The sequence below is a fragment of the Scyliorhinus torazame genome, chromosome 5 (assembly GCF_047496885.1).
Source record: "Scyliorhinus torazame isolate Kashiwa2021f chromosome 5, sScyTor2.1, whole genome shotgun sequence".
Taxonomy (NCBI): domain Eukaryota; kingdom Metazoa; phylum Chordata; class Chondrichthyes; order Carcharhiniformes; family Scyliorhinidae; genus Scyliorhinus; species Scyliorhinus torazame.
Window position 1 is genome coordinate 132,111,060 of NC_092711.1, and position 15,017 is coordinate 132,126,076.

General features: G+C 48.3%; 2 protein-coding genes across 2 annotated transcripts in view; one reads left to right on the top strand and one right to left on the bottom strand.

Moving 5' to 3' along the window:
* LOC140419806 (uncharacterized) overlaps positions 1-14,998 on the top strand; it is an 85,680-nt gene extending 70,682 nt beyond the window's left edge. The window contains exon 4 of the mRNA XM_072503822.1: positions 9,780-14,998. Coding sequence (XP_072359923.1) covers positions 9,780-10,868 — 1,089 coding nt within the window. The 3' untranslated portion in view covers positions 10,869-14,998. The remainder of the gene's footprint in view (positions 1-9,779) is intronic.
* Positions 1-15,017, bottom strand: part of LOC140417920 (uncharacterized) — a 365,440-nt gene that overhangs the window by 286,506 nt on the left and 63,917 nt on the right. The gene's annotated exons all lie outside the window — the stretch shown is intronic.

A 15,017-nucleotide genomic window follows, 5' to 3' on the forward strand; every position in this document is an offset into this window, starting at 1 on the left:
TTTCAGATTGGAGACTTTAAGAAAAAAAAAAATTTAGAGTACCCAATTCATTTTTCCAATGAAGGGGCAATTTAGCGTGGCCAATCCACCTACCCTGCACATCTTTTGGGTTGTGGGGGCGAAACCCACGCAGACACGGGGAGAATGTGCAAACTCCACACGGACAGTGACCCAGAGCCGGGATCGAACCTGGGACCTCAGCGCCGTGAGGCAGCAGTGCTAACCACTGCACCACCATGCTGCCCAGAAGAACAAGAACAACAAAAGAACAAAGAAAAGTTCTTTGTTCCTCAGCACAGGAACAGGCCCTTCGGCCCTCCAAGCCTGTGCCAACCATGTTGCCCGACTAAACTACAATCTTCTACACTTCCTGGGTCCGTATCCCTCTATTCCCATCCTATTCATGTATTTGTCAAGATGCCCCTTAAACGTCACTATCGTCCCTGCTTCCACCACCTCCTCCGGCAGCGATTTCCAGGCACCCACTAGCCTCTGTGTAGCCTCGTACATCTACTCTAAACCTTGCCCCTCGCACCTTAAACCTATGCCCCCGAGTAATTGACCCCTCTACCCTGGGGAAAAGCCTCTGACTATCCACTCTGTCTATGCCCCTCATAATTATGTAGACATCTATCAAGTCGCCCCTCAACCTCCGTCGTTCCAGTGAGAACAAACCAAGTTTATTCAACCGCTCCTCATAGCTAATGCCCTCCATACCAGGCAACATTCTGGTAAATCTCTTCTGCACCCTCTCTAAAGCCTCCACATCCTTCTGGTAGTGTGGCAACCAGAATTGAACACGATACTCCAAGTGTGGCCTAACTAAGGTTCTATACAGCTGCAACATGACTTGCCAATTCTTATACTCAATGCCCCGGCCAATGAAGGCAAGCATGCCGTATGCCTTCTTGACTACCTTCTCCACCTGTGTTGCCCCTTTCAGTGACCTGTGGACCTATAGACCTAGATCTCTCTGACTTTCAATACTCTTGAGGGTTCTACCATTCACTGTATATTCCCTACCTGCATTAGACCTTCCAAAATGCATTACCTCACATTTGTCCGGATTAAACTCCATCTGCCATCTCTCCGCCCAAGTCTCCAAACAATCTAAATCCTGCTGTATCCTCTGACAGTCCTCATCGCTGTCCGCAATTCCACCAACTTTATGTCGGCTGCAAACTTACTAATCAGACCAGTTACATTTTCCTCCAAATCATTTATATATACTACAAACAGCAAAGGTCCCAGCACTGATCCCTGCGGAACACCACTAGTCACAGCCCTCCAATTAGAAAAGCATCGTTCCATTGCTACTCTCTGCCTTCTATGACCTAGCCAGTTCTGTATCCATCTTGCCAGCTCACCCCTGATCCCGTGTGACTTCACCTTTTGTACTAGTCTACCATGAGGGACCCTGTCAAAGGCCTTACTGAAGTCCATATAGACAACACCCACTGCCCTACCTGCATCAATCATCTTTGTGACCTCCTCGAAAAACTCTATCAAGTTAGTGAGACACAACCTCCCCTTCTCAAAACCATGCTGCCTCTCACTAATACGTCCATTTGCTTCCAAATGGGAGTAGATCCTGTCTCGAAGATTTCTCTCCAGTAATTTCCCTACCACTGAAGTAAGGCTCACCGGCCTGTAGTTCCTTGGATTATCCTTGCTACCCTTCTTAAACAAAGAAAGAACATTGGCTATTCTCCAGTCCTCTGGGACATCACCTGAAGACAGTGAGGATCCAAAGATTTCTGTCAAGGCCTCAGCAATTTCCTCTCTAGCCGCCTTCAGTATTCTGGGGTAGATCCCATCAGGCCCTGGGGACTTATCTACTTTTTCAAGACGCCCAACACCTCATCTTTTTGGATCTCAATGTGACCCAGGCTATCTACACACCCTTCTCCAGACTCAACATCCACCAATTCCTTCTCTTTGGTGAATACTGATGCAAAGTATTCATTTAGTACCTCGCCCATTTCCTCTGGCTCCACACATAGATTCCCTTGCATATCCTTCAGTGGGCCAACCCTTTCCCTGGCTACCCTCTTGCTTTTTATGTACGTGTAAAAAGCCTTGGGATTTTCCTTAACCCTATTTGCCAATGACTTTTCGTGACCCCTTCTAGCCCTTCTGACTCCTTGCTTAAGTTCCTTCCTACTTTCCTTATATTCCACACAGGCTTCGTCTGTTCCCAGCCTTTTAGCCCTGACAAATGCCTCCTTTTTCTTTTTGACGAGGCCTACAATATCTCTCGTTATCCAAGGGTTCCCGAAAATTGCCGTATTTATCCTTCTTCCTCACAGGAACATGCCGGTTCTGAATTCCTTTCAACTGACACTAAAAGCCTCCCACATGTCAGATGTTGATTTACCTTCAAACATCTGCCCCCAATCTAGGTTCTTCAGTTCCCTCCTAATATTGTTATAATTAGCCTTCCCCCAATTTAGCACATTCACCCTGGGACCACTCTTATCCTTGTCCACCAGCACTTTAAAACTTACTGAATTGTGGTCACTGTTCCCGAAATTTGGAGACTTAATAGTTTATCTGAAAGTACTGAGGCAGGGAAAAAGCAGGGGTGAAGAGGCAAGGTTTTGTGGTAGGATGGAAGGCTGGAGTGAATAAATGAGAAAGAGAATGATGGTTCAAGGCAATAGTGGGTGATAAAGAGACACACATGAATAAACTAATGCGGCAGGTGAAGACACAAAAAGACAGGTCCAGCACCCATTTTAACACAGTGCCCTGTTCTCATGCCCACTTGTCCATCCGCGACCTGCTGAAATACTCCAGTGAGGCCCAGCGTACGATGGAGGAGCAGCACCTCATCTTCCGTTGGGCACGTTACAGCCTTCAGGACTCAACGTTGAGTTCAATAACTTTAGATTTTGACTTTCCTCTTTCATCTTAACCCTCCCATCTCTTTTAATATCCCATACATATAATGCAAAACCCACCCCTCCCCTCTCACACAAGGCCACCTGTCTTTTGTTCCTGAAGATGCTACTTTGTGTTGCTGTTTCTACAGCTCTTACATATTCTCCCTTTTTTTGAATTCTGACAAAGTCAACGAACTTGAAACGTAAACTCTGTTCTCTCCTTCCATGTGGAGTTTGCACATTCTCCTTCGTGTCTGCGTGGGTTTCATCCCCACAACCCAAAAGATGTGCAGGTTAGGTGGATTGACCATGCTAAATTGCCCCTCAATTGGAAAAAATATATAATTGGGCACACTAAATTTTTAAAAAACCTTGTACTCTCCTTGTAGATGCTGCCAGACCGGCTGAGTTTTTCTGGTGTCCTCAGCTTCGACAAAGAGTCATCTGGACTTGAACAGTAAAAAGTCTTACAACACCAGATTAAAGTCCAACGGGTTTGTTTTAAATCACTAGCTTTCGGAGCACTGCTCATTCCTCAGGTGAAGGAGCAGTGCTCCGAAAGCTAGTGATTTTAAACAAATCCGTTGGACTTTAACCTGGTGTTGTAAGACTTCTTGGGTAGGCGATCGGAGGGAGGGGGAGAGGGAGAAATGACTTGATCGCCCGACCTGCTGAGGCTCCAGTGAGTTCACATCGAACTGTAAGGGTTTGTTCTGCTGTTAATCACACGCAAGGCAGAATTGCAAGAAGGTTGCTGCTGTTTAGTTGCTGTAACAACTGATTTACTAAATTAGCACCGTGGCCAAATGGTTCCAATATTGATCAGATCACAAAGCAACGTGTTCTATTCGGTATCATTACTTTCAATGGCGGTGCTCTTACCCAGAATCCGCTGCGGGTGTAGCTGTGCCCTATTCATACCACTGGGGTTCCTCGCGCAGGCGTAGTAAGACGCAGTGACGGGGGGAATCATGCGCAGTGCTGGTTGTCACCGGAGCTGTCAAGGAGCAGAAAGGAAAATAAATCCAGTGCAGTTGAGTGATGGAGCCGGTGGGCGGGGAATAATGGAGCTAGCGCGAGGGTGGGGAGTCTTCATAAAGACCCCGTGACGGCTTCACACGCGGAATAAAACGTTACTGAAGCCGCCTTGGCACTTGAGCGGTGCAGGCGCTGCAGGTTCCAGGCCCGAGTTGTTCACCGCCATCTTTGTAGGGGGCAGCAATGCGCAGCCTTGGCGCACTCACGGCCACCACCTTTTATACATGGCCGCCATCTTTATTGAGGGCGATGGGTGGCAGGGCGCATGCTCTGAGTTCCAGGGAGCCAGATGTGTCAAACCTTTCTGAATTGGAGTGGAGTCTCCAGGAATTGAAGATCAATCTCCAGCACACAGCTGTGTGCAACCCTGGAGAAATACATCAGGGCATTAAAACGTTTTTTTAATGTTATTTTCCTTCAACGTTTCTTTTTACCAGATATAAAAGTGTTGAAAGTGCGATAAAGGCTGGCCAGCTGACGATCATAAGTTCCGATGATAGCCATGATGTGGAGATGCCGGCGTTGGACTGGGGTGAGCACAGTACGAAGTCTTACAACACCAGGTTAAAGTCCAACAGGTTTGTTTCGATGTCACTAGCTTTCGGAGCACTGCTCCTTCCTCAGGTGAATGCAGAGGTCTGTTCCAGAAACACATATATAGACAAATTCAAAGATGCCAAACAATGCTAGGAATGCGAGCATTAGCAGGTGATTAAATCTTTACAGATCCAGTGATGGGGTAACCCCAGGTTAAAGAGGTGTGAATTGTACCAAGCCAGGACAGTTGGTAGGATTTCGCAGGCCAGATGGTGGGGGATGAATGTAATGCGACATGAATCCCAGGTCCCGGTTGAGGCCGCACTCATGTGTGCGGAACTTGGCAATAAGTTTCTGCTCGGCGATTCTGCGTTGTCGCGGGTCCTGAAGGCCGCCTTGGAGAACGCTTACCCGGAGATCAGAGGCTGAATGCCCTTGACTGCTGAAGTGTTCCCCGACTGGAAGGGAACATTCCTGCCTGGTGATTGTTGCGCGATGTCCGTTCATTCGTTGTCGCAGCGTCTGCATGGTCTCGCCAATGCACCATGCTTCGGGACATCCTTTCCTGCAGCGTATGAGGTAGACAACGTTGGCCGAGTCGCACGAGTATGTACCGCGTACCTGGTGGGTGGTGTTCTCACGTGTAATAGTGGTATCCATGTCGATGATCTGGCACGTCTTGCAGAGATTGCCATGACAGGGTTGTGTGGTGTCGAGGTCACTGTTCTGAAGACTGGGTAGTTTGCTGCAAACAATGGTTCATTTGAGGTTGCGCGGTTGTTTGAAGGCAAGTAGTGGGGGTGTGGGGATGACCTTGGCAAGATGTTCATCGTCATCAATGACGTGTTGAAGGCTGTGAAGAAGATGACGTAGTTTCTCCGCTCCGGGGAAGTACTGGACGACGAAGGGTATTCTGTCGGATGTGTTCCATGTTTGTCTTCTGAGGAGGGCGGTCCGGTTTTTCGCTGTGGCGCGTTGGAACTGTCGATCGATGAGTCGAGTGCCATATCCCGTTCGTACGAGGGCATCTTTCAACGTCTGTAGATGTCTGTTACGCTCCTCCTCGTCTGAGCAGATCCTGTGTATACGGAGCGCTTGTCCATAGGGGATGGCTTCTTTAATGTGTTTAGGGTGGAAGCTGGAGAAGTGGAGCATCATGAGGTTATCCGTGGGTTTGCGGTAAAGCGAAGTGCTGAGGTGACCATCCTTGATGGAGACGAGTGTGTCCAAGAATGCAACTGATTTTGGAGAGTAGTCCATGGTGAGTCTGATGGTTGGATGGAACTTATTAATGTCATCGTGTAGTCGTTTCAGTGATTCTTCGCCGTGGGTCCAAAGGAAAAAAATGTCATCGATGTATCTGGTGTATAACATCGGTTGAAGGTCCTGTGCGGTGAGTAGGTCCTGTTCAAACTTGTGCATGAAGATGTTGGCGTATTGGGGTGCGAATTTGGTCCCCATGGCTGTTCCGTGCGTCTGGATGAAGAACTTGTTGTCGAAGGTGAAGACGTTGTGATCCAGAATGAAGCGGATGAGTTGCAGAATTGCGTCTGGAGATTGGCAGTTGTCGGTGTTGAGTACTGAGGCTGTTGCAGCAATGCCGTCGTCATGGGGGATGCTGGTGTAGAGTGCCGAGACGTCCATTGTGACGAGGAATGTACCTGGTTCAACTGGTCCATGGGTGCTGAGTTTCTGTAGGAAGTCCGTCGTGTCGCGACAGAAGCTGGGTGTACCTTGTACGATGGGTTTCAAGATGCCCTCGATGTAGCCAGAGAGGTTCTCACACAGGGTCCCATTGCCTGAAACGATAGGGCGGCCTGGTGTGTTGGCCTTATGTATTTTTGGGAGGCAGTAGAGATCTCCAATGCGGGGAGTACGTGGGATGAGAGCACGTAGGGTGCTCTGAAGATCTGGATCCAAGGTCTTGATCAGTCTGTTAAGTTGGCGGATGTGTTCCTTGGTCGGATCTGCGGGTAACTGTCTGTAGTGTTCTTGGTTATTCAGTTGTCGGTATACTTCTTTGCAGTAGTCCGTTCTGTTCAGTACGACAGTGGCCCCCCCTTTGTCTGCTGGTTTGATGACGATGCTGCGGTTGGTCTTGAGAGCGCGGATGGCATTGCGTTGTGCTTGGGCGACGTTCGGAGCGGAGAAACTACGTCATCTTCTTCACAGCCTTCAACACGTCATTGATGAAGATGAACATCTTGCCAAGGTCATCCCCACACCCCCACTACTTGCCTTCAAACAACCGTGCAACCTCAAACGAACCATTGTTTGCAGCAAACTACCCAGTCTTCAGAACAGTGACCACGACACCACACAACCCTGTCATGGCAATCTCTGCAAGACGTGCCAGATCATCGACATGGATACCACCATTACACGTGAGAACACCACCCACCAGGTACGCGGTACATACTCGTGCGACTCGGCCAACGTTGTCTACCTCATACGCTGCAGGAAAGGATGTCCCGAAGCATGGTACATTGGCGAGACCATGCAGACGCTGCGACAACGAATGAACGGACATCGCGCAACAATCACCAGGCAGGAATGTTCCCTTCCAGTCGGGGAACACTTCAGCAGTCAAGGGCATTCAGCCTCTGATCTCCGGGTAAGCGTTCTCCAAGGCGGCCTTCAGGACCCGCGACAACGCAGAATCGCCGAGCAGAAACTTATAGCCAAGTTCCGCACACATGAGTGCGGCCTCAACCGGGACCTGGGATTCATGTCGCATTACATTCATCCCCCACCATCTGGCCTGCGAAATCCTATCAACTGTCCTGGCTTGGTACAATTCACACCTCTTTAACCTGGGGTTACCCCATCTCTGGATCTGTAAAGATTTAATCACCTGCTAATGCTCGCATTCCAAGCATTGTTTGGCATCTTTGAATTTGTGTTTCTGGAACATACCTCTTCATTCACCTGAGGAAGGAGCAGCGCTCCGAAAGCTAGTGACATCGAAACAAACCTGTTGGACTTTAACCTGGTGTTGTAAGACTTCGTATTGTGATCATAAGTTCATAAGATATAAGAGCAGAATTAGGCCATTTGGCCCATCAAGTCTGCTCCACTAATGGTTCACGGCTGATCTCATCCTGGCCTTAACTCGGGCAGCACGGTGGTGCAGTGGTTAGCACTGCTGTTTCACGGCACTGTGGACCCGGGTCACTGTCTGTGTGGACTTTGCATATTCTCCCGTGTCTGCGTGCGTCTCACCCTCACAACCGAAAGATGTGCAGGGTAGGTGGATTAGCCAGGCTAAATTGCTCCTTAATTGGAAAAAAAAGAATTGGGTACTCTAAATGTACTTTTTAAAAAAAAAATAATCCTGGCCTTACTTCCACCTTCCTACCTATTCTCCATAATCCTTCAACCCATTACCAATTTAAAATCTGTCTAACTCCTCCTTAAATTTACTCACTATCCCAGCATCCACCGTACTCTGGGGTAGCAAATTCTACCGATTCTAAAACCTTTGGAGAAGTAGTTTCTCCGCATCTCTATTTTAAATTTCCTACCTCTTATTCTAAGACTATGACCTCCGTTCTCGAATGCCCCACAAGAGGAAGCATCCGCTCCACGTCTACTTTATTCATAACTTTTATTATCTTGTATATCTCAATTTGTTGTCCCCTCATTCTTCTAAATTCTAGGGAGTATCGGCCTAAACTGTTCAATCTCTCTTCATAGACAAACCCCTCATCTCTGGCATCATAGAACACAGAACATACAGTGCAGAAGGAGGCCTTCGAGTCTGCACCGACCCACTTAAGCCCTTCACTTCCACCCTATCCCCGTAACCCAATAACCCCTCCTAACCTTTTGGGTCACTAAGGGCAATTTATCTCAGCCAATCCACCTAACCTGCACGTCTTTGGACTGTGGGAGGAAACCGGAGCACCCGGAGGAAACCCACGCAGACACGGGTGGGATGTGCAGACTCTGAAAAGACAGTGACCCAAGCCGGAATCGAACCTGGGACCCTGGCGCTGTGAAGCCACAAGTGCTATTCATTTGTGTTACCGTGCTGCACTAATCAATCTAGTGAACTTCTTCTGAACTGCCTCCAATGCCACTACTTCTTTCCTCAAATAAGAGAAGCAAAACTGTGCACCAATACTCCAGGTGCGGTCTTACCAATGCCTTGTACAGTTGCAACAACTCTTCCTTACCTTTATACTCAATTCCTTTAGCTATAAATGCTAACATTCCATTTGCTTTCTTTATTACCTTTCTTTATTGATCAAATATTATCCAATCTAGTAATGAATCATTTTGTTCTGCAGTTGTTGGCAAGAAGGCCCTGTGTCACGAGGAATGGATGCGTTGGCCGACTAATGGCTGGAGAACGGGGTACGTGATGTGATGAAACCTCCAGCAATAGATTTAATGTCAGTTGGTGATCCGAGAGGAGAGAATGTTGCGAGTTTCACAAAATTGTTACGGTGCAGAAGGAGGCCATTCAGCCCATCGTGTCCAAATGAGCATTGTGATTTAGAGCCGTTCCCCTGCCTTTTCCCCTCTAACCCCCCTGAACATTGTTTCTATTCAAATAGGGTGGTGACGGTGGCTAGCACTGCTGCCTCGGCAGAATCGTCCTGCCTTTGTACTGAATGGCACTATTTATTTTTTTTTTTTTTTATAAATTTAGAGTACCCAGTTATTTTTACCAATTAAGGGGCAATTTAGCGTGGCCAATCCACCTAGCCTGCACATCTTTGGGTTGTGGGGGTGAAACCCACGCAAACACGGGGAGAATGTGCAAACTCCGCATGGACAGTGACCCAGGGCCGGGGTTCGAACCCGGGTCCTCAGCGCCGTAGGCATCAATGCTAACCACTGCACCACCGTGCTGCCCTCAATGGCACAATTTATGAAGGTCAAGAAACAATTTCCTCTGCTAACTACTCACCATATCTGTAGATATATAAAATCCCACTCCTTCGCGTCCTGCCTCTCTCACTTCTCTGCATTCAGAATCTTGTGACAGTCGAGACTGGTTGACAGGTTCCTTTCCCGGAAGGACATTAATGAACCAGTTGGGTTTTTATGACAATCCAGCAGTTTTCATGGTCACGTTTTCCTAGTGTCGGCCCCACAAATGACCAGATTCATTCAGCTCAATTTCACATCCTGCCTTTGTGTTTCTCACTCCCTTTTTTCTGTTTTAAATCAATTCCACAGGATGAGAGAAGGGCAGGATTTGTGGTCGGAAAACTGAAACCGATCATCACATCAGAATATGTGTTATTGTCCCCTGAATATCATCGGATTTTGAACATGGAAGGAGAAGGCACCGTTCACCGTGGGGAGAAACTGCACACGTGTTCTGTGTGTGGCCGAGGCTTCAGGCAATCATCTGGCCTCACAAGACACAAGCGCACTCACACCGGAGAGAAACCGTGGAAGTGTGAGGACTGTGGGAAGGGATTCAGATCCCCATCAGAGTTGGAAAAGCATCGGCACAGTCACACCGGGGAGAGGCCGTTCACCTGCCCTCAGTGTGGGAAGGGATTCACTATTTCAGCCCACTTACTGAGACACCAGCGGGTTCACAGTGAGGACAGACCTTTTAAATGTCCAGACTGCGGGAAGTGCTTTAAAAGTTCTGGGGAACTGATGTCCCATCAACGTGTTCACACTGATGAGAGACCGTTCAGGTGCTCTCGCTGTGGGATTGGGTTCAGGCGATCATCTGACCTCATTGTACATCAGCGGATTCACACTGGGGAGAGACCATTCACCTGCTCCAAGTGTGGGAAGGGATTCACTCAGTCATCCGACCTGCTGACGCACCAACGAGTTCACACTGGGGAGAGGCCATTCATCTGCTCAGAGTGTGGGAAGGGATTCACTACCTCATCCACCCTGCTGAGACACCAGTGGGTTCACACAGACAAGAGACCTTTTAAATGTCCAGACTGTGAGAAGTGCTATAAAAGTTCTGGGGAACTAATGTCCCATCAACGTGTTCACACTGACGAGAGACCGTTCAGGTGCTCTGACTGTGGAACTGGGTTCAAGACGTCATCTGACCTCATTGTGCACCGGCGTGTTCACACTGGGGAGAGGCCGTTCGCCTGCTCCCTGTGTGGGAAGGGGTTCAGTTCCTCATCCCACCTGCTGAGACACCGGCGAGTTCACACAGACGAGAGGCCGTTTAAATGTCCAGACTGCGGGAAGTGCTTTAAAAGTTCCGGAGAGGTGATGTACCATCAACGTGTTCACACCGATGAGAGACCGTTTAGGTGCTCTCGCTGCGGGACTGGGTTCAAGCGATCATCTCAGCTCACTGACCATCAGTGGGTTCACTCTGGCGCTCGGCCGTTCACCTGCTCCAAGTGCAGGAAGGGATTCACAACCTCATCCACTCTGCTGAAACACCAGCACGTTCACAACTAACGACAGTGATTGGATTCTGCTGTTCATTCACATCCAAGATATGGGTAGCATGGTAGCACACGTGGATAGCACTGTGGCTTCACAGCGCCAGGGTCCCAGGTTCGATTCCCCGCTGGGTCACTGTCTGTGCGGAGTCTGCACGTTCTCCCCGTGTCTGCGTGGGTTTCCTCCGGGTGCTCCGGTTTCCTCCCACAGTCCAAAGACGTGCAGGTTAGGTAGATTGGCCATGATAAATTGCCCTTAGTGTCCAAGAAAGGTTAGGAGGGGTTATGGGGATAGGGTGGAAGTGAGGGCTTAAGTGGGTCGGTGCAGACTCGATGGGCCGAATGGCCTCCTTCTGCACTGTATGTTCTATGTATGTAAGATTGAACCATCTTCATTCAGGTCTGTTTATGCTGACGTTAGTACACTCCAGCCCAGGAGCGAAAGAGTGGCAGTGGATAGCACTGCTGCCTCACAGCGCTGAGGACCTGGGTTTGATGCCGTCTCGGGTCACTGGCCGTGTGGAGTTTGCACATTCTCCCCGTGTCTACATGGGTTTCGCCCCCACAACCCAAAGATGTGCAGGGTAGGTGGATTGGCCACGCTAAATTCCCCTTAATTGGAAAAAAAAGAATTGGGTACTCTAAATTTATTTTTAAGAAGTACACACCAGCCCACTCACAGGGGGTCATATTGTGTCTTAAACGCAAATATGTCATCTTTTTGTTAAATGGACAGTGCATCAAGCCTTTTTGGTATCTCTCTCACAGGTTAGTTCCTTTTGAAGTGTCCTCCGTCTCCCCTGGATCCTACATTCTCACCTTCAACAAGTGTCAGGAGCTCATGGAGCTATTTTGTCACTGAGATTGAGACAATCTGATCAGCTGCCTGGTTATGGGGCTGGTTTAGCACAGTGGGCTAAACAGCTGGCTTGTAATGCAGAACAAGGCCAGCAGCGCGGGTTCAATTCCCGTACCAGCCTCCCCGAACAGGCACCGGAATGTGGCAACTCAGAGCTTTTCACAGTAACTTCATTGAAGCCGACTTGTGACAATAAGCGATTATTATATTATTATGCTGCTTCCCTCTCTTCCACTAGCCCATTGAGCTACATTGCCTCTCCGCTCTGATTTGTCCAAATCCTGAATCTGCATCCTTCTCTAGCTTCTCTCTCATCTCCTCTCAAGCCTTCTCAGGTCTCAACTTGTCCATGAGACCCACGTCCTTTTCCCTCAAAAGTACTCCCTTCCACCAGCCCACCAGGCCAAACTGTCGATGAGGTCCCTCCTTGTCTCCACATCTTTCTCCAGCTTCTTCCCCATCTCCTCTCATGCTTCCTCAGGCCTCATCTTGTCCATGAGACCCACATCCTCTTCCCTCAGTCTTATTCTCACTGAAATGCTGACCACTCGCGCTCCCCATGTTATCTGATGTTGTTCGTGGTTCTTTCTTGTCAGCTATGAGAGGCTGTATTTAAATCTGCCAACATCGCAACATCCTCAAAGAACAAACGCTTGATCTTTCACCGCCCTTTCAAACTACTTCCCCGTCTCCAGCCTCCCTCTCCTTTGCAAACTCCTATAATGTGCTGTCACCTCCTGTTATAGCCCATACGAGACCTTCGGGGATGGACCAATTAGCCTCCCCGTCAATCTGGTTGAATACGAGCAAATGGACTCTAACATAAAAGCCGGTCCAGATGAGAGGCAAACCGGTGTCATCCCACCGGACCCGAAGTGGACAGTGTATATAGTTCACTTTTGCAATAAACCAGTTTTCTTTATGCCTCTTGTTTGAATTCCTCTCTGGTCACTAAACCTCCCAAACCCCTGCCCATCTTTCCCATGCGTAAATGGGTGGCATAGTAGGACAATGGTTAGCACTGTTACTTCACAGTGCCAGGGTCCCAGGTTCGATTCCCGGCTTGGGTCACTGACTGTGTGGAGTCTGCACGTTCTCCTGGTATTTGCGTGGGTTTCCTCCGGATGCTCCGGTTTCCTCCCACAAGTCCCGAAAGACGTGCTGTTGGGTGAATTGGACATTCTGAATTCTCCCTCTGTGACCCGAACAGGCTCCGGAATGTGGCGACTGGGGGATTTTCACAGTAACTTCATTGCAGTGTTAATGTAAGCCTACTTGTGACAATAAAGATTTTTTTTAAAAATCCCTCCAATTGGGTTCCTGCCCTGTCACAGTACTGGGACAGCTCTTATCAAAGTTACAAATGACGTCCTACATGACTCTCCCTTCTCGTCCTCAACATGTCTGCAGATTTTGACAAGGTCGATCACACCATTCTACTCTGCCACCACCCCCCCACCCACCGACCCACTCACTCACTCGCTGACACAAGCTGTGTCTATCTGAGTTACATTTATACAGAGTCACTCACTCACTCTAAGTGATCGGGTCTAACTGATTGACAGCAACAACTACAACAACTTACGTCTATGTCGCGCTTCTCACTTAATAAGATGTCCCAAGGAGTTTTACAGAAGTACATGTTTGGTCAGATGACTAAAAACTTGGTCAGAGTTTGGTTATAAGGAGAGTCTTAAAGGTGGAAAGTGAAGTAGAAAAGTGGAGAGGTTTAGGGAGGAAATTCCAGAGATTGGGGTCCAGGCAGCTGAAGGCACAGCCACACATGATGGAGTGATTAAAATCGGGGATGAGAGGCATCCGGAAATGGTGATCTATGGATGCGGGCCCCATTGCCCAGGCTCAAGGCCCAAATCTGATCTTTGACCATCCCTTGTCTCTGAGATAACCAATTACACCTGTAAACACCTCATAAGATCTTTGTTTAGTTACACCATAAAAAGTTAGGACCAGTTGGAGTCCTTCAGTATACAGGATGGGGATTGACATTTTCAAATTCAAAGTGCTCTGGATTTCGGTGCTGCCATTTATTTCAGCAGAGATTTTTTTTAAAAGCCAGGAACGTGGCCGCCTCACGGCGCCGAGGTCCCGGGTTCGTTCCCGGCTCTGGGTCACGGTCCGTGTGGAGTTTGCACATTCTCCCCGTGGTTGCGTGGGTTTCGTCCCCACAATCCAAAGATGTGCAGGCTAGGTGGATTGGCCACGCTAAATTGCCCCTTAATTGGAAAAAAAAATGAATTGGCCACTCTAAATTTATTAAAAAAGAGCAAGGAGCACTGAAAACAGAAATGAATAAAAATAGGGAAACACACAGCAGGTCGCCCATTTGAAAATGATAAATGAACAGTCACTGTTTCAGGCGGGAATCCTTCAGAAGGGAGTGCAGGCTGATTCCTGGGATGGCAGGACGGACCCATGAGGTGAGATTGAGTCGGTTAGGATTGTCTTCATTGAAGTTCTTAAGAATGAGGCAGGATCTTAAAGAAACCTATAAAATTCTAACAGGACTAGACGGTAGATGCAAGAAGGATGTTCCCGATGTCCAGAACCAGGGGCCACAGTCTGAGGATACGGGGTAGACCATTGAGGACAGAGGAGAGAAATTTCTTCACCCAAAGAGTAGTCGGCCTGTGGAATTTGTTACCACAGGAAGTAGTTCAGGCCAAAACATTGTATGTCTTCAAGAAGCAATTAGATATAGCACTTAGGGCGAAGGGGATCAAAGCATATAGGAGGGAGGGGGGGGGGAATTAGTTTATTGAGTTGGATGATCAGCCATGATCATAATAAATGGCAGAGCAGGTTCGAAGGGCCGAATGGCCTCCTATTTTCTATGTAAGGTAAGCAAAGGTATAATTATTTTTGCAATTTATCGCTCAGGGAGTTTATGCCAACTCGTCAAGGCAGACTTTCCTGCACGCTTTAAAGAAAGATCCCGCCTGTGTCTGGTCCCTTGTGATTAGAGAAACAACCCCAATGTGGCTGGATATCCGGAAGTTCCCTAACAGGTGGGTTTAGACGTCTAACATCTGTTTACTCCAAATATCTTATTTCAGGGGGTGGCACAGTAGATCAGCACTGCTGCCTCACAGCACCGAGGACCCGGGTTCGATCCCGGCCCCGGGTCACTGTCCGTGTAGAGTTTGAACATTCTCCCCGTGTCTGCGTGGGTCCCCCCCCACCTAATAATATGCAGGGTAGGTGGATTGGCCACGCTTAAGTGGAAAAAAGAGAATTGGTACTCAAAATAAATTATTTTTTTAAAAATGGCTCATTTCTGAATTCTTC